The sequence below is a fragment of the Pipistrellus hanaki genome (genome assembly GCF_964339955.1).
Source record: "Pipistrellus hanaki genome assembly, chromosome: 8".
In the NCBI taxonomy this organism is placed as follows: Eukaryota; Metazoa; Chordata; class Mammalia; order Chiroptera; family Vespertilionidae; genus Pipistrellus; species Pipistrellus hanaki.
This window is the reverse complement of record NC_140510.1, coordinates 68,053,489-68,073,439: the sequence shown is the minus strand read 5'-3', so window position 1 is coordinate 68,073,439 and position 19,951 is coordinate 68,053,489. Positions and strand designations below refer to the sequence as shown.

Sequence of the window (19,951 nt, the reverse complement as noted above, 5' to 3'; positions counted from 1 at the left end):
AATCCCGCCCCGGGGCGGGCTGGCTCTTCCCTGTAACCTCTGCGCTTACCCCGTCGTCCTGATGCTGACCCAGAGGTGTTCTTTATATATATTATTGATTTTTTTACAGAGAGGAAGGGAGAGGGACAGAAAGCTAGAAACATTGATGAGAGAGAAACAGGGACAGAAAGCTAGAAACATTGATGAGAGAGAAACATCGACCAAGAGGCTGTCAGACACCGCTGCCTCTTGCACACCCCCACCAGCATTAGGAAGATTGAGAACCACTGGTCTAAGCTGATGGCAGTTAGAGGTGACTACATCTGAGTAATTGGTTGTACCTGAAGTAGGAACGGAGGGAAGGAGATAAGTACATTTTGAGGGATCTAGAAGGAGAATTGGTCATGGAAGCCAGAACTGTCAACTTTAAGGCTCTGGTGCCTGAGGGAGGAATTCTTCCTGGTCAGTGTGCTGTCCAGAAGGGCCATGAGGGAACAAGTCATTAGAATATAGACATGTGAGTGAGCCCTGCGCTGTAGGCCAGCCGGAAGGCCCCTTGCAAGCATTCCTCTGTGCGTCTGCAAACCAACATGGGATTCCGCTTTAGGCCTGGCTCTGGGTCCTGCCTCAGGGCCCCCGTTGAGAAAATGGGTCAGTAGGGCACCACCTTCCATTGTTGGTGAGCCAGCAGCCATCCTCCAGTTTCCATTTCCCGCAGCGGCTTGCTGGTGTTGACACTTGGCCGCAGTGCAGGCAGATCGCAGGCTTCTGTTCCATGGAAAGTGTGCAGGGCCGCGCTGAGGGCTGCCTCGTAATGTCAGCAGTCTGCAGAGACCTTCACGTTGGAATGATGTTTCCACTTCTTGCTTCCGCGGCCGTAGCTTTCTAACCTCTGCACAGTATATAAATTAATATAGAAGACTTTACTGATGGCATTTTTGTTAAGATGAAAATAGCTTCTTGATTTTTTTTCCGATTCCTTAATAATAAATATCTTTGTAAAAATTCAAACGATAATGCAAGGTCTAAGAAAAAACTAAAAATCCCCTGAAACTCCACCAAAATAAGATCACCGCCATCTCTTCACACTTTTACTCCGTAGACACTCATATGTAATTTACCATAAATTAGACATTACACATGCGACTTTTTTATTCCAAACTCATTTTCCCCTTCCCTTTTCCCTATCTCCCTCTGTGCCATCACCCCAATGCCATCACCCCCATGACCTCAGTGTTAACCACCTGTGTGCACTCTTCCATTCCTACACATCTGATTAGTTAAATAAAATGAGAAAATGGGTGATTTATCTCCATGTGTGTTATGTGTGTTTTGGGAATTTCATAAATGGGGAAGCCAGGATTTTGTCATTTTAAAAATGAAGTTTTATGACTCATTTCTCTGCTTTTCAAACGTTACATCACAGAAGTCTCCTGATCTGAATGGTAGCAAATGGCCCATGGAGCGGGTGTGTCACAATTTATGGACCACTGCCCATAAACAACATTGTGACAGACAGCTTTGTACATGCATTCTTATCCTACTTTTATAGGATAGAGCCTGGAAATGGACTTACTGGTCAGAGGGGTAAATATTTTAAATGTTAATAGATGTCAGATGGTTTTCCAGAGAGGCTGTCAGACTCCGCTGTCAGCAGAGTGTGCACCAGGACCCGCCGCCCCGCCCCCACTGGCAGCAGGCGTTCTCTGTCTTTTCCATGTTTGCCCACTTGACTGCTGGAAACGAATCTCTCTCTTTCTCTCTCTCTCTCTCGCTCTCTCTCTCTCTCTCTCTCTCTCTCTCTCTCTCTTTCTCTCTCCTTTAAATTTGCTTTTCTCTGACTGCTTGGGAGTCTGGGCATCTTTCTCTCATGTATTGGTTATGTGTATGTGCCCTTTTGTCAACTTTCCATCCACTTTCTTCTATTGGGCCTTCTCATCAATTTCAAATAGTTCTTTAGACATTAAAATATCACTTTAAACATGTCTTTTCTAGTAGATACTCTTTTGTATGCATTACTGATATTTTCCTCAATCTGTGATATGTCATTTGGCTTTATGACATCTTTTTCCACACAAAAATAAATAAATGTAGTGAAAATTCATCTTTTTTGTATAGTTTCTAGGAGTCCTGCTTTGGTTTAACGTCTCCCGTTATACGCATGTTTTCATGAACTTATTGTAACTTTCAAAACGTTTTAAGTCTTTAACTTACATAGAATTATTTGTTTAGAAATCCAGCTTTTTCTTAAGGATTAACAGATATTTATAACAGCAAGATTTTTTAAGTCATCATCACCACTGACCTGAAACACTACCTTTTCATATGTTAATTTTTTATATGTTAATTTTTCATCCCTCTCTGTTGTAATCTGCTAATCTGGGTATATGAGAATGCTATTGGTCATAATGTGTGTTTTGTACTATATTTATGCTTTATAAACATACTACACTTTATAGTACATTTTAATATCTTTTTTTTAACAATTTCATCTACATTTATTTAATTATAACAAAAGTAGAACAATGAATACCAAATGAAAAAGATATCCAAAAAAGATTATGCAAATGTTTAGAAACAGAAATAACTAATCAAGCTGAAGGAATTACCCAGATGACATTAAAACACATTTGCAAGTTATAATTGGTGATCAGTATAAATTAAATTTAGTAACTGAGTCCCAATTCACTAATAAAAATTATCAAAATATTTTCAAAGTGTTACATCCATAAATATTATATAAAGACCAAAAAAAATCATATAAGAAAAATAAATAATGTATTCTGAAATTAAATACAAATCACACTTGTCATGTCATATTCCTTTTTCCCTCACATATAATTGTGAAGATTTGGTATTTTGCACATTCCAAGATAAAATGATGAAAATATATGTTGATGCAAATTTCATCCATAAAAATAAATTATTTTGTATCTTAAATATTCCATTTTAATATCTTATATGGTAAGTCCTCCTTCCCCAACTTATAGACAATGACTGTGGTTAACTGGTTGGTAACCACACTCTGGAGTAAAATTGAATCAGGGCTTCAAATTACTTAACAGCTCTATCAGTTCCTGGTGAAATCAATGCTAGTATTACCTCAAACAATTGTGAAGACTAAGTAAAGCAAAACACAGGAAGCATCAAGTATTGAAAAACCCATTAGCCTAGGTCATATTCCTAACATTTCTTCCATGTGAACTTTATTGACTCTTTCCTTCAGGCCAAACACTCCACAAGCAACATTGGAGAGTCTAACTGCAATTTCACATACATTTATTCATTTTGGGACAATTCATATTTTTTATGATAGTAAGTCTCACACCCTAGAATTCTATATTATGCTTTTTCTATGCTATTTAAAAAATTTTTGCCCTCTAGGTTTTGTTTAAAGTCTTCAATAGGACCTGTAAGACTTGTGCTTTTTCTTGTTAAATGTACTCCTAAGTTCAAAAAATTATTTTTCTTATTATTTGATATGCAACGTTTTCCCCATTTCAAGTTCTAGATGGCCTTTGCCGGTGTAGACAAAAGCATGTTATCTTGATAATCTAGTCCAGAATTATTTTATTGGAATCTCTTATTTTTTTCTAGATATACAATTATATCTTCAATAAGAAAGATCTGTGTATACTCTCTTTACCAATATTTATTTATTTATTTTTTTTTTTTTTGCTGGATCATCTTTTTTTTATTTTTTATTTTTTATTTTATTTATTTATTTATTTATTTTAATAAGTTTTTATTTTTCATATTATTACAAATGTTCCTTCCCCCCCTCCCCACCATTGCTCTCCTCCACCAGGTTCCCACCCCACCCTCTGCCCTTTCCCCTCTCCCCATTGTCCTCATCCATAGGTGCACAGTTTATGTTCAGTCTCTTCCCACGCCCCCCTCTCCCCTTTTCCCCAAGAATCGTCAGTTCACTCCCCTTCCATACCTCTGATTCTATTATATTCAACAGTTAATATTGTTCATCAGATTTTTTTAATTTCCTTGGTTTTTAGATTCACTTGTTGATAATTACGTATTTGTTATTCATAATTTTTATCTTTGTTTACTTTCTCTTCTGAAAGAACCCCCTTCAGCAATTCATATAATTCTGGTTTGGTGGTGATGAACTCCTTTAGCTTTTTTTTATTAGTGAAGCTCTTTATCTGGCCTTCGATTCTGAGTGATAGCTTTGCTGGGTAGCTTATTTTTGGCTGTAGGTTCTTGCTATTCATCACCTTGAATATTTCTTGCCATTCCCTTCTGGCCTGCATGGTTTCTGTTGAGAAGTCAGCTGACAATCGTATAGGTGCTCCTTTATAAGTTACTACCTTCTTTGCTCTTGCTTCTTTTAGTATTCTCTCTTTATCTTTTGCTCTTGGAATTTTAATAATGATGTGTCTCGGTGTGGTCCTCTTTGGATTCCTTTTGTTTGGAGTTCTGTGCGCTTCCTGGACTTGTAAGTCAAATTCTTTCACCAGGTGGGGGAAGTTTTCTGTCACTATTTCTTTCAGTATGTTTTCGATATCTTGCTCTCTCTCATCTTCTGGAACCCCCATAATTCTGATGTTGGTTCGCTTGAAGTTGTCCCAGAGGTTTCTTACATTATCTTCAATTTTCTGGATTCTCTTGCCTTCTAGCTTCTGTGGAGGAGTGTCTTCTGGCTCTTTATGTTCCAAATCTTTGACTTGATTCTTGCGATCTTCCCTTCTGTTTTTAGGACTCTGTAGAATATTTTTTATTTCAGACAATGTATTCTTTATTTCTTGTTGATCCCTTATCATTTCTTGTTGACTCCTTATTAATTCTAGTTGATCTCTTTTCATATCCTCATAGGCCTTATCCATCTTTTCTAGGAAATTCTTGAAAAACCTTATAAGCGTAGATTTGAACTCTATATCCAGACGCTTTTTGTCCTCCATTTCTTTCGTTTGTGATCTATTTTGTTGTCGCATTTCGCAGTTACAGATGGGACGGGGTTTCAGGGTGGAGCCTGCAGCTTTGGCTTCCGTCAGCCCCGCCCTATGCGGGTCCTTCAGTGCTCGCTGCCGGCGCCTCTGAGAGAAAGGTGCCCTCGATTTTCGCCTGCTGCCAAACAGTCTATGCTCTCCCCCAATGAGCCCGGTATTGGGGTTCAGTTCAGTTGGAAGTGGAGTTGGAGGTGGCGTTCACAGCAGTCTGGAGCCCCAGTCTCCTTCCCGTCAGGGCAATCCCGCAGCACAGCCGACCGTCCCTTCTCTGGGGGCAGTGTGCGCGCCTCCGGGACCTCCTTTCTCCGCTACCCCGGGGTTCCGACTTACAGCCCAGCTCCCTATGGCTGAGCCTGAGTCCCCGGGGTCTGGCCCAGAACTGGGGTTCAGAGCAGTCAGGGGCCCAGCACAGTCGGAGTTTTATCTCCTTTCCGTTAGGGAACGCCCGCCAGGCACTCAGCCTCCCTCCTCTCCGGCTCCGTCCTCTCGGCAGGCGCGCGCCGCGTGTCTCCGTACCTTAGGCTTTTACAGCTCCTCCGCGCTTCCTCTGGTTTTCTCCTTGCTTCTTGTTGTAGGATTTCCAGTCAGTCGACTTTCCTGTAGTTCTGGGTAATGTCCATTTTATATTTTAGTTGTATTTTATTAAAATTGTTGTGTGCGGCTGCGGCTAGTTGCCTACCCGAGCAGCCATCTTGGATTCCCAATATTTACTTTTTATGTTCTTGTCTAAACTCTTCAGTTATGAGGATGTATTCTTGTTATCATGAGAGTCAGGGTGACTAAAGGGTCCTACCAGACATAAGCCAAGGGCACAGATCCCTTCCCCATTAATAAAAGAATTTATCAGAGTCCACAGGAAGCAGGAGACACAGAGTGTCCTCACTGCTGGGGAGACACCCTCACCGTCCAAGTCTCCCCAAGGCAGCCTCACTGGCAGCCAATGATGTTGGTCAGCCAGGGCCTTCGAGAAGCAAAGTTCCATCTCCAGGGGTATTTCATACCTTGCTGCCCATTTCCGCTAATCTCAAGACTGTCTCCTTTCTCCCTGGCTATGAGGGACAAGTGACTCAATACCGCCCCCCCCCCCCCCCCCCCCGTCCAAGGATTTCATGATAGACATCTTTCCCAGCACAGAGACCGAATAATATGCTTTTTCTATTGTTCCTCAGTTAGGAGAGGATTATTATAACTTATCCTCTCATGTGATCATCCAGCAAACATTAGCGAGGTTCCCATCAGGTGACCAATCTCTACTTAGGAAAGATACAGTGTAGACAGGGAATGAGACATAGAAAGAAACCATGGAAACTGTGAGAAGTTTTACACAGAAGTATGCTGGGCCTGGGATTTGACCTTCCTTTTCCAGCGACCAGGTGAACTTGGTGTTGTGTTATGGGTGCCAGAGAAGACGTGGGGCTTCCTGATCCGAGGCAAGGACTTGATTATCCACAGCATAGGCAGGGCTCAGAGCTTCATGCTCATTCTTATGGGTTCCCCACTTCTCCCACCTCCTAACAGTGACACCGGGGTCTCTCACCGTCGCATGCACACTCCGAGGGTTGGGTACCAGGAGACTGAACTTGAGGGATTCGCTGCTTTTAGAGCTGGCCGAGGCAAGCCTGCTGTTCAGCTGTGGGGAGGCTTGGCCTTATCAGTTACGGTTGCTTTCTGTAAGTGCAGCCCTGAAGAACGTCCGGGCCCTGCACTCTTGGCAGGTCCATCAAGGTCAAGTGGGGATACCCAGGTTCCCTGGCAGGGGGCCTCTACCAACAGCAGATACAACTGCTGGGAGTATTAAAACCTCAGTAGTCTCTTGCTCTGGCCAGTTTGGCTCAGTGGCTAGAGTGTCAGCCTGCAGACTGAAGGATCCCCGGTAGGATTCTAGTCAAGAACATGTAGGTACTTCACTTGTAGACTCCTTCCCGGCCTGGGCCCTGGTCAGGGCATGTGCAGGAAGCAACCAATTGATGTGTTTCTCTCCCATTAACATTTTTCTTTGTCTTTTCCTTTCTCATCCATGCTCTCTAAAAATCAATGGGAAAATATCCTCAAGTGAGAATTAAAAAACAACAACAACCTACGTAGTCTCAAACAAAGTGATTTAATAATTTTGTTATTACACATTTGTTGGTGTAACTGCTGCAGCTTTCTTGAGGTTCCATAGAGAACGATTAGTCGGTGAGCAAGTTTACCATTTCCAGGGAAAATAAAATGAAACGCAGTTCTGGCTCAAAGGTCTGCTGACACACAGAGAGAAGGCATTTCTTAAAAGACAGCTGTGATTTGGGAAAGCCCTAGTTTGTGGAGTGAGAGCCACCTGGGCTTGAAGAGTTCCTCCTTAACCTCCGTGTCCTGTGACCTGTCACCAATGAGCCCCTGGACTTCCTCATGGGGACCTTGAGGCTGTTGCCAGTTTTAACACAAAGCTTATGAGGCACCCTGCACAGCAGAGGAGTTCAGTACATGCAGGTTATGTCCAAGCATAGAGGATAAGTGGAGTTGGCAAGCATTTACTTTGTTCCCTTCCCGTCATGGTTAATTGAGCAGTTCGTTTCTCTTCTCATGCCAAGGCCATGACTGCCCCCTGAGCATTGCATTGTAGTTATCATGTGACTTTGCTATCATGTGACTTCACTGTAGTTATCATGTGACTTCACGTGGCTCCAACTCTTTTTTTCTCTCTTCTGGAAGTCAATCTTTCAACACCAGCATCTTTAAAGACAACTCTGTGTAAATCAGAGAAAGATCTGATACTTGGTAATTTCTTCTCTTGTTTAGTTTTAATCATAAAAGTAACACATGCATAATTGTTTTTAAAAGAATTGAGGTAAAAGTGTAAATATCCATCCCATGCATCCCTTTCCCCCGAGGGTGATCAGTCATGATATTTTGACATATCCCTCCCAGACCTTTTCCTATGCATCCAAGGTATGGTATTGATTATTTTCCCCCAGAGACTATAGGAATTATGTTCTGGCATGTTAGCACACTGCATTATTATTTCTAATTGCTAGCTTGTGTGGGTTAATTTTTATTCAAAGCAGCTTTTAATGTATTTGTGTGCCTGTGAGAGTTAGTCCTAAAGAAATGCCAGTTTAAAAAAAAAAAAAAGAAGAAGACGCATAATAATTATTCAGGGCCAACAAATACTATTAGACTCTAAGTGTACAGAGTAATATTTGCTGTGATTATAGTATATCTGGCATTTATCCATTTGTTCTTCAAATATTGATTAAGTATTTTTATTATATTTTAAAAAATGCCAGGAAAGCCCGCATTGTTTAATGCTTTGAAAACCCCAAAGACGTCATCTTGTGTTTTTTTTTTTCCTGGAGTTTCTTTTATATTCTTGTAAATATATTTCCTGAAACACAACTCAACCTTCGTTGGCTTTATAATTTGTTTTGGTCACTTCTGTGAAATGAGGAGGAAGATTTTTACCTTCTGTTTTTATTGATTTACCATTTATGAGCTTTAAGTTCTCCATCAGGCAACATAGAAAACTCCTTATCCAAGCATGTCAAACTCAAAGGCTAACATGGGCTAAATAGACGAGGCGTGCGCCCCACAGGCCTCAAGTTTGACATGCTTGCAGCATATACTTATATAAACTGCAAGTTCCAAAGCTCTTACTCAGTTGTCTGGTCCACAATGACCCTATGGTCCATTGAAACTAACAAGGCAATTCAACCAACTAACAAGGCAACTGAAGTGATGAAGGTTATCAAGTGACTTGCCTAAGGTCACGCAGTCACCATCACAAGCCCAATTAGCTTGATTTTATATGGCAAGTACTTCACAGACCAATGGTCTCGGGTGAGTTAAACCTCCCAGACATAGAACACTCAGAATTTGTAGACACAGTACTTGGTACCTTTAAGAAGTGATTTATTTTAAAAATAAGTTAACATAAACTGTATAGACCTGTAGCTAATTTTTAGCTAGCTTGTTTTGAGATCCATGTAGTGTTAGTAACATACATGGGACATGAATCATTTTTCTCCACCGAGAATGGATATCTCACTTCTCTCTCATCAAGAAAATCTTTGTGGTGCCCTAGCCCCGTGATCAGCAAACTGCAGCTTGAGAGCCATATGTGGCTCTTTGGCCCCTTGAGTGTGGCTCTTCCACAAAATACCACGGCCTGGGCAAGTCTATTTTGAAGAAGTGAAGTTAAAAGAAGTTTAAGTTTAAAAACTTTGGCTCTCAGGGAGAATCCAAGATGGCTGCTCGGGTAGGCACCTAGCCGCAGCCGCACGCAACAATTTCAATAAAATACAACTAAAATATAAAATGGACATTACCCAGAACTACAGGAAAGTCAACTGACTGGAAATTCTACAACGAGAAGCAAGGAGAAAACCAGAAGGAAGCGCGGAGGAGCTGTAAAAGCCCAAGGTACGGAGACACGCGGCGCGCGCGGAGAGTACAGAGCCAGAGAGGAGGGAGGCCGAGTGCCTGGCTGGCGTTCCCTAGCGGGAAGGAGATAAACACTCCGACTGTGCTGGGCCCCCAACTGCTCTGAACCCCCATTCTAGGCCAGGCCCTGGAGACCCAGGCTCATCCAGAGGGAGCTGGGCTGTAAGGCAGTACTCGGGGAAGCAGCGAAAGGAGGTCCCAGAGGCGCGCACACAGCGCGCAGAGAAGGGCCGGCCGGCTGTGCCGTAGGACTGCCCTGACGGGAAGGAGACAGGCTCCAGACTGCTCTGAACGCCACCTCCAACTCCACTTCCAACTGAACTGAACCCCAGTTTCGGGCCCATTGCGGGAGAGCTTACACTGTTTGGTAGCAGGCGAAAATCGAGGGCACCTTTCTCTCAGAGGCGCTTGCAACAAGTACTGAAGGACCCTGAGTCTCAGGAGTCGCATAGGGCGGGGCTGACGGAAGCCAAGGCTGTAGGCTCCACCCTGAAACCCCGCCCCATCAGGAAAGCTGCCTGCGAAAATGCCTAAACCAAATAGATCACAAACGAAAGAAATGGAGGACAAAAAGAGACTGGATATAGAGTTCAAAACCACACTTATAGGGTTTTTCAAGAGACTCCTAGAAAAGGCCGATAAAATAAATGAGACCTATGAGGATATGAAAAGGGATCAACAAGAAATGCTAAGGGATCAACAAGAAATAAAGAATACATTGTCTGAAATAAAAAATATTCTACAGAGTCCTAAAAACAGAATAGAAGATCGCAAGAATCAAGTCAAAGATTTGGAACATAAAGAGCCAGAAGACACTCCTCTGCAGAAGCTAGAAGGCAAGAGAATCCAGAAAATTGAAGATAATGTAAGAAACCTCTGGGACAACTTCAAACGATCCAACATCAGAATCATGGGGGTCCCAGAAGATGAGAGAGAGCAAGATATCGAAAACATACTGAAAGAAATAGTGACAGAAAACTTCCCCCACCTGGGGAAAGAATTGGACTTACAAGTCCAGGAAGCACACAGAACTCCAAATAAGAGGAATCCAAAGAGGACCACACCAAGACAAATCATAATTAAGATTCCAAGAGCAAAGGACAAAGAGAGAATATTAAAAGCAGCAAGAGCTAAGCAGGTGGTTACCTATAAAGGAGCACCTATACGATTGTCAGCTGATTTCTCAACAGAAACCATGCAGGCCAGACGGGAATGGCAAGAAATATTCAGGGTGATGAATAGCAAGAACCTACAGCCAAAAATACTCTACCCAGCAAAGCTATCACTCAGAATCGAAGGTCAGATAAAGAGCTTCACTAATAAAAAAAAGCTAAAGGAGTTCATCACCACCAAACCAGAATTATATGAATTGCTGAAGGGGGTTCTTTCAGAAGAGAAAGTAAATAAAGATAAAAATTATGAACAACAAATACGTAACTATCAACAAGTGAATCTAAAAACCAAGGAAATTAAAAAAAAAATCTGATGAACAATATTAACTGTTGAATATAATAGAATCAGAGGTATGGAAGGGGAGTGAACTGATGATTCTTGGGGAAAAGGGGAGAGGGGAATGTGGGAAGAGACTGAACATAAACTGTGCACCTATGGATGAGGACAATGGGGAGTGGGGAAAGGGCAGAGGGTGGGGTGGGAAGGGGGGGGGGAAGGAACACTTGTAATAATATGAACAATAAAAATTTATTAAAAATAAATTAAAAAAAATAAAAAAAAATAAAAAAATAAAAAACTTTGGCTCTCAAAAGAAATTTCAGTCATACTATTGATATTTGGCTCTGTTGACTAATGAGTTTGCTGACCACTGGCCTAGCCATTTTTGCTCAGTGGATAGAGCGTCAGCCGGCAGACCAAAGAGTCCCGGGTTCGATTCTGGACAAGGGCACATGCCTTGGTTGCAGGCTCCTCCCCAGCCCAGGCCCTGGTAAAGGAGGCAACCAATCAATGTGCTTCTCTCACATGAATGCTTCTCTCTGTCTTTTCCTCTCTCTTCCACGCTCCCAGAAAATCAATGGAAAAATAGCCTCTGGTGAGCTGCGAACTGAGCAAGAGAGGTAGGCATCTCTGTTCATTTGAATGTGTTCATTCCTGGCGAAAGGAGTGACATAAGGATATGTCAGGATTGTGTCTTTCATGAGACACCTTTCAGAAACAGGCTGCATTTTCAGAGCAGCCTTAGGTTTACAGAAAAACCGAGTGGAAAGTACAGAAGAGTTCCCAGGGCCACCCTTGGCCTTTCCCTCCCCTGCCCGCGACTTTCCCTGCCGTTAATACTTTGCATCAGGTGGGAGGTACCTTGGCATCAGTGAACATCTGTTGTTATTTTTTGTTTGTTTTTGTTTTTTTAATATATTTTATTGATTTTTTACAGAGAGGAGGATAGAGGGATAGAGAGCTAGAAATGTTGATGAGAGAGAAACATCGACCAGCTGCCTCTTGCACACCCCCTACCGGGGATGTACCCGCAACCAATGTACATGCCCTTGACCGGAATCGAACCTGGGACCTTTCAGTCTGCAGACCGACGCTCTACCACTGAGCCAAACCGGTTTCGGTTGAACATGCCGTTTTAATCTTCCTGCTACTTCCTGCATCAGGTGGGATACTAGTTACTTCTCGCACTAGAGTCCTTGTTCCAGGGTTAGCCTTTGGAGGAGCCCAAGCTCAGCTGTGGGGTACATGTTTCTTCAGAATCCACCCCCCGCCTTGGTTGCTGTCCTTAAGGCTCTCCTGAACCGTCCCACTTCCCTGTCCTGGCCCATCGCTCTCCTCTGGCAGGTGCGAGGCCACTGCAGCCAGAGCACAGCCCATGGCAGCCCGTTCACAGCGCCCAGGAGACCAATTAAATGTGGCGTCAAGTCTCCCTCGTGTGTGTGCATTTTTTAAAAATATGTTTTTATTGACTTCAGAGAGGAAGTGAGAGGGAGAGGGAGATAGAAACATCCATGGTGAAAGAGAATCATGGATCGGCTGCCTCCTGCATGCCCCCTAATGGGGATCGAGTCCACAACCCGGCATGTGCCCTTGACTGGAATTGAACCCGGGACTCTTCAGTCTGCTCTATCCCCTGAGCCACACCAGCCAGGGCATGTGTTTCCATTTGAAAGGGGATCCCTGGGGAAAGAAGGCAAAGGAGTGGCTGTCTAGTTGTGAAAACTCGGAGTCTGTGCCCCTGAGTAGAGGAGGTTACTTTAAGCAAGTCTTCTGTCCTTCACCTCCGGCTGGGATCCTAGGGTCGTTTGTGGGCAGAGGGGAAGCTAATGAACTAGCCGCTCTTTAGTGACAAGTCAAATTTAGGAGTTAGATGAAAGGGAATGTAAATTAGAAGAACTCGAGGGAAAGCCAAGGAATTTAGTAGCAGGAATAAAGTAGCAGGAAGATTAAAACAGCGTGTTCACTGATGCCAAGGTACCCCCCCCACACACACACACACGTTTTAACCTTCTGAAATCAAACTGCATCTTATAACCAATAGCATTTCTGCGCTGCTGTTATCCGGTGGCAGTCACAATGTCACTGTCATTGCCTGCGATGTGAAACTGAGTCATAGCTGTTCACGTTGTCACCTCAGTTGAATTGTGTGCACTGTTGCTGCAGCACACGTGCAGTTTAATTGCTGTTTAAAGTGTCGTCAGAAGAACACTGTGATTCAGGGCAGAAGCAAACAGTTGACACGTGTGCAGAATGGAGTGGAAACAAACCAGGGGTATAAATGTGATATCCGGCAAATTATTTGTCACTGGATGGGTAACCCTAAATGCCGAATTTTCTTGGAAAGCAACAATCAAGTGCTTTATAGGATGCAAGAAGCAAGAAAGAGGCCCACCAATAGAAGAAGTGATATTATCTTTCATCACTGCGGTTCATGCCAAAGGATTACATATTGTACACAAAGCAACAGTGGCAAGAGAAACTACCAAATTTCTCACAATAGATTAACGAAATCTCAAAACAATACAAGGCTGGAGGAAACAACTCGTGTCTTGTACAGGATTATCACTAAGAGGTACAATAACCACTTATCAGAAACTCCCTGCTGATTTTGAACAGACTACATTGAACTTGCAGCCTGATGCCATTAAAAAAATAGAATATTGCCCAGCCTGTGTGGTTCAGTGGTTGAGGTCATGGTTCGATCCCTCAGTGTGGGGCGAGCAAGAGGCATCTTATCAATGATTCTCTCTCCTCATTGGTGCTTCTATCACTCTCTCTCTCTCTCCCTTCCTCTCCGAAATCAATAAAAATATATTTTTAAAAGAAAACTTTGATTCTAAATATGTGAAGTTTCATGTATATTTACTTTTATATGCACAATACTGATATGTGATTTTAAATATCTATATGTTGAAATAAAAGTATTATTCCAAATAAAAGTCTAAGTGATACAAAGAATAATGTCATAGTTGATCTTTTTGCTTCATGCAAAAGGCATTATAAGTTTGTATCAGTGAAAGATTTTTTTTAAATATATTTTTTATTGATTTTCCACAGAGAGGAAGGAAGAGGGATAGAGAGCTAGAAACGTTGATGAGAGAGAAACATCGACCAGCTGCCTCCTGCATACCCCCCACTGGTGATGTGCCTACAACCAATGTACATGCCCTTGACTGGAATCGAACCTGGGACCCTTCAGTCCGCAGACCGACGCTCTATCCACTGAGTCAAACCGGTTTTGGCTCGGTGAAAGATTTGACTCATTAATAATATATAATAAGTCAGAATGTTTTTGACAGAACCACACAGAGAAAATTCACAAAATACATTTCAGAATGCCTCTTTCAATAACTGACTAAATGAATCAGACAAAAAAAATCAGCGAAGATGTAGAAATTTGAACAACAGAATTAACAAACCTGGGTTAATGACCCTGCATAAGACCTTCAACCCAATACCCGCAGAATTCCCATTCTCCACAAGCTCACAGGGAGCATCTATTCACAACAGGGCCGTATGCTGGGCCACAGAAATAATTAAAGTAATTCAGAACATCAATTCTGATCAGAAATTTTAAATCTATAGAAAAATTAGTTTCAGAAAAGGGATTAATAGAAAATCCCTATGTTTGGAAATTAACCAACATATTTCTAAATAAGTGTTTAGGAGGAAGGTGAAATTCTGATGGAAACTATATTATTAAAAAGGAAGAAAAACTGTATCAGTATTTATGCACTCTTATACTTATTATGATTTGTATATGCAAATCACATCCAAAGGAATCTACAGATAAATGTTTAGGATAATCGATATTACAGACACATTATTAGAATCCATAAGAGTTTAGCAAAGTTGCCAAATTCAAAATCAAAGAACTTGCATGTATATATGCATAACACATGGGCACAAACAGCAGTGTGGTGAATGCTGGGGGTGGGGAGGGGGTAAGGAATGGGGTGGAGGGTGTCAGTGAGGAAGAAAAGGGAAGATCTGCAATATTTTCAACAATAAAGATACATTTTTTTTAAAAAACAATTAGGGAAAAAGTTACCATTTACTTCATTATCAAAACTACCAACTACATAGAAAGAAACCTGTCAAAAATGTGTAAGATCACTGTGGAAAATTATAGTGCTTCATAGAGAGACATTAAAGAAAACCCAAATAAATGAACTAGAATACAATTATAAGGATGCCATGTCTCCCAAATGCATCTGAAGATTTACTGCCATTCAAATTCTCAATGTGGTTGTGTGTTTGTGTAGCTTGACAAGCTGATTGTAAAATCTGTATGGAAATGCAAACAAAACCTATTCTACTTGCCATCAAACCCACTATAAAATTCTAGTAATTAAGATAGTTGGCTGGTAGACCAAACCATAAGATGAAACAGGTGTGAGCAGCAAACCCAGCCGTACATTTTGATATGACAGAGTTGGCCCAGCAGAGCAGTGGCGAAAGCACAGAATCTATACTAATAAAAGGGTAATATACTAATTAGCATGGGTGACCAGACATCTTCTGGACATCTGACTTCCGGACAGTTAGTGGGTAACCAGGCTGGCAGGAGGGCAGTTAGGGGGTGATCAGACAGGCAGGCAGATGAGCAGTTGGGAGCCAGCAGTCCCAGATTTTGAGAAGGATGTCCAACTGCTGGTTTAGACATCCCTTTAGGGGTCCCTGATTGGAGAGGGTGCAGGCCAGGCACACACACGAATTTTGTGCACCAGGCCTCTAGTGTTCAATAAATATCATTGGAACTGAATATCCATATAGAAAAAAGTGAAAGGGACCTCTCATTATTAACCAGCTTCATGGGAATTTAAATCAGGGGCAAAAGTATATAGACTTAGCCCTGGCCAGTGTTGCTCAGCTGGTTGAATGTCGTCCCACCCAACCACGAAAGGGTCAACCGTTCGATGCCCGGTCAGAGCACATAACCAAGTTGAAGGATCCCTGATCAGGGCACATGCAGGAGGCAACTCTTTCTCACATCAATGTTTCTCTCCCTATCTTCCTCTCCCTTCCTCTCTTCCTCCCTCCCTCCCTTCCTCTCCCTCTCTTTCTCTTTCTCTATCTCTCTCTCAAATAAATAAAAAATATTTTTAAAAATAGTATAAAGACTAAAAAGATAAAATGGGGGGAAAATCCTCCATGACTACAAGTTAGGGAAATATATCTTCAATCGTATAAAGCACTGGCCATAAAGGGAAGAATCTGACTTCATTCAAATTTAAAACTTCTATTTCTTGGCACTGTGAGACAGGACAAGACAAGCCACAGAGCAGAGGTATGGACACAGAACCACGGACACACACAGGCAGCGTCTCTCCCTCTCTCCTTCTACCAGCCACACGTGCAGGGTTTCTGTTTCTTAGTTGTGCTGTGGCTCTTTTTTTTTTTTTTTTTTTTTTTGAGATGCATGCATATGGTAACTCCTGAAAGGTGACATCTTTGAAACTTTCAAAAATAAAAAGTGCTAATTTGGTTTTGACTCTGTAGTGATCAATTTTCCGTAAGATGTTTTTGTCTTATACATTAAGGGAGGGACTAAGGAGAAGTGCAAAGGAAAGTGAAAAAATAGCCTGGTGATTGTTTATTCTTAGAAAAGGAGGAAAATGAGTAATTTAACCTTGTAAGACCTGGGGAGAAATTGACTCTGAAAGGAAGGTTACAGAAAGTTAAGCAGGAAAGAAAAATGAAAAAGTGTGCCCCGGGGGACTGAGAAATGCTGAGAGATAGAATCAACAAGAAAGAGCTCCTGTAGCAGAGAGAAAAATAAGGATGAAATGGTGATTCTTTGAAGGCAGATGGAAACATTAGTGTGAAAATGAACAACAGGAACACTAACAACATTCTAACTGGAAGGAATATGAAGTGTCAGCATGCAAAATTCAGAAATGTGGTACCCCTGTGTGTAAATAGAACTGTTTTCATTTATTTACCTTATGAGTTTCTGTCAATTTGTTTCCTTCCTTTTGCTGCAGGCCTAACCTGGCATCCGGGCATCCGAAGGGGTCCTTAGCCCCTTTGCTCACCAGCCTTGAGCCCAGCTTCTGGCTGCGCGGTGCTCCCCCTGTGGGAGCGCACTGACCACCCAGGGGGCAGCTCCTGCGTTCAGTGCCTGCCCCCTGGTGGTCAATGTGCATCATAGCGACTGGTCAGTCTGCCGTTTAGTCCATTTGCCTATTAGGGTTTTATTATATAGTTTTACAAATAGAAGTGCTAATGGACATTCATCATCTAATAAAATCATGGCCATAAAAACGTTTACAACCAATAACCTCATTTCTTTCTTAGAAAGACCCTTTGGTCTACTCATCTGTATAACCTACTTTTGATCAACTGCTAATTCCCCACTCTGTAGATTGTTATTTTATTTTTTCTATTATTGATTTTTTGGGCATTTCAGGGGTAATTGGCACCTCCGTCAGAGAGGGGGGCAGAGTAAATGCATTTGTCTACATTTATTGTCCTTGCGTTAATCCTACCTTGGAAAGGGTCTAATAATAACGAAGTTTAATGCTGTGACTGAAATGATGGTGTTGATCAAATTAGACTTGTAAATCAAGAAAATACAGGCACCTGCAGGTTTTAAATTTGAGCATGGCATGGCTGGGAGGTAAGGCAAGTGGTGGATGCTAAGGCATCCGTGGTAATACACGCTCCCCTGGAGGGGTAGAGTGTTTTAACTTACAAAACACACCCAGCTGGCCAACACGACCAGCACAAACAGAGACCAGAAGACACGCATTAAGCAGACCATGAAGCACATAGTTAACTAGTGGGTAGCTGTGGTTCGTAATGACTAACTCTTCCGCCTAAAACCTGCCCTGCGCCTAAAGTAACATGAGTTTTGAAGACAGAACAATATGCCTCAAACAAGTCTACGTTAACAATGTAAGTTTCTATGGTTTTGTAATCGTTGGAACAAATCCTAAGTGATTCCCATATTTATTGGGATATCATTTTTTTAATTTGCAAACAGCAATGTTTCTTTATGATGCACATGTTTAAGCTTTTCTGTTGCTCTGCTCCCTTTCTTCCAGGGAAAATTTCATGGAAACCCAATGCACGTAGCTGTGGTTATTTCAAATTGTTTAAGGGAAGAGAGGCGAATATTGGCTGCTGCCAACATGCCTGTTCAGGTAAGGTTTTCTGAACCTGTGATCTTGTTATCTCCCAGGGCTCAATTTTCCTGAACCAAAAACCTTTTCTTGTGAACGAGCTTCATCTCTGTGTCAGTGATGCCACCATCCTTCAGGTCACATGTAATCAAGACCCAGGGTTCTCTTCGAGTGAGATCCTTCTCTCCGCTTCTGATTGAGATCATCACCAAGTTATCTATACATTAGTTTCTTTCTCTACTGGTCACGCTCTAGCCCATGGTGTTACAACATTGGTTCAAGAATATAGTTAACTACCACCCTAGCTGGTTTGGCTCAGTGGATAGAGCGTCTGCCCTCGACCTGAAGGGTCCCAGGTTAGATTCTGGTCAAAGGCATGTACCTCAGTTGCAGGCTCAATCTTTGGCCCTGGTTGGGCATGTGCAGGCGGCAAACACATTTAATATCAGATTGTTAGAGTGGCCAGCGGTTGGAGAAGTTGGTCAGCCTTTCTGTTTAACAAAGCTCACATTTTGACATATTCTTTCGAAAACTCCCTTTGTTTCAGTATATAAATAATTCTCATGCTGTCAGATTTATCTGAATTTAAGTCTAATTCTAAATTAAAGTCTAACTTAATTTAGTTTCACTATACTACTTTTTAAATTACATGTATTCATTTTAGAGAATTTCACAAGTAATATAGGTCTATTATAGCAAATTAAGAAAAAAATGTTAACTATAAAATAACCTATAACTTTACTATTCATGGTTAACATATATAACATTAGGGGGAATGTTCTTCCAACCACAGGTACTTGAGTATACATGTCTGTACATATACCCATATATTTCTAAATATACATACACATATAAGCAATAGAGATCATAAATATATGGTGTTTCATAGTCTTCTGTATTTTTAACAACATGACACTACTTATATGTCATTAAATATTTTTCTACAGCATGATTTTTAACGGTTACAGAGTATTTCATACCATATTGATCCAAACCTGAGTTCAAAGTATACTACACAGACCACATTCATCAGAAACCTTGTTTTGTCAACACCATTGACATGTCAAGACGTTCCTTTTCCAGGGACCGCTGGAGAAAGCCTTACAAAGCTCTTCCGTGTCAGAAAGACAGAGGAGCGTGGAGCACAAAGTGGCGGCCATTAAGAACAGCGTGCAGGTGAGTGAGGTGGCCCGAGCTTGGCTGGCTGTGGCCCAGCACCGGGCTGCTCAGGGCATCTGTGGTCCAGATAAATGCAGGCGGGAACCATGCGGTCGCCAGGGAGATCAGAGTTTCTCACAGGCTGTGTTCACGTTAGGAAAGATTTCCTGGGAAAAGCTTTTTCACTTCAGTTACTGGCGTCTGTGTCTGCCCACCACCTCCATCCCTGGAGCTATGTGGCCTCGGGCATGTAGGTCAGCTCACTTGTCAGACCTCTGCCTCCTCGCCTGGGGGAGGGATTGCCACAGACATCGGGGTCGCTGTGACTGCAGGAGCTGGCATCTGAAGAGCCAGGTCTTGACACGAAATACCTGCTGTGTCTGAGCAGAAAAACAGCAGCAGGTATGGAGAAGAGAAAAGGAAAAATCTCAGAGAGAAACAGGAGACAGAGAGGAAGCAAAAGTTTGTTTTTCTAAGACGTAGAGAGGGGAAATGTATACTGAATTGTCATAAACTGCAGCGCATTAGGAAGGAGACTTCCAGCAAAATGACCATTGGTGCATAGAACAGGATTGTATGGAACTAACCGGGGGAAGTGTGCACGTTCTCGGGTGGAAATGGAGATTGGAGGCACCATTTGGCACTCATTGAGACACAGGAGGGCAGTTTCCAATTGGGTAGAGACCATGGATGGGCAAATTCAGCCTGGTTCTTCCAGCGTTACTCAGCTTTCCTGGGAATGGGCTCTTTGTAGAGGTAGGTTCTATACAGTTGGTCTATGATATTACCAGAAACTGGAAGAACAAAACGGTATATTTTGAAATACTGGTGATATTTCCTTTTTTTTTTCTT

At 42.1% G+C, this 19,951-nt stretch overlaps 1 protein-coding gene across 2 annotated transcripts in view; it reads left to right on the top strand.

Moving 5' to 3' along the window:
- Positions 1–19,951, top strand: part of STAT4 (signal transducer and activator of transcription 4) — a 70,722-nt gene that overhangs the window by 21,570 nt on the left and 29,201 nt on the right. For both annotated transcript variants that reach the window (XM_084892126.1, XM_084892125.1), the window contains 2 exons: positions 17,864–17,962; positions 19,025–19,117. In XM_084892126.1, the coding sequence (XP_084748252.1) occupies positions 17,864–17,962; positions 19,025–19,117 (192 nt within the window). The remainder of the gene's footprint in view (positions 1–17,863; positions 17,963–19,024; positions 19,118–19,951) is intronic.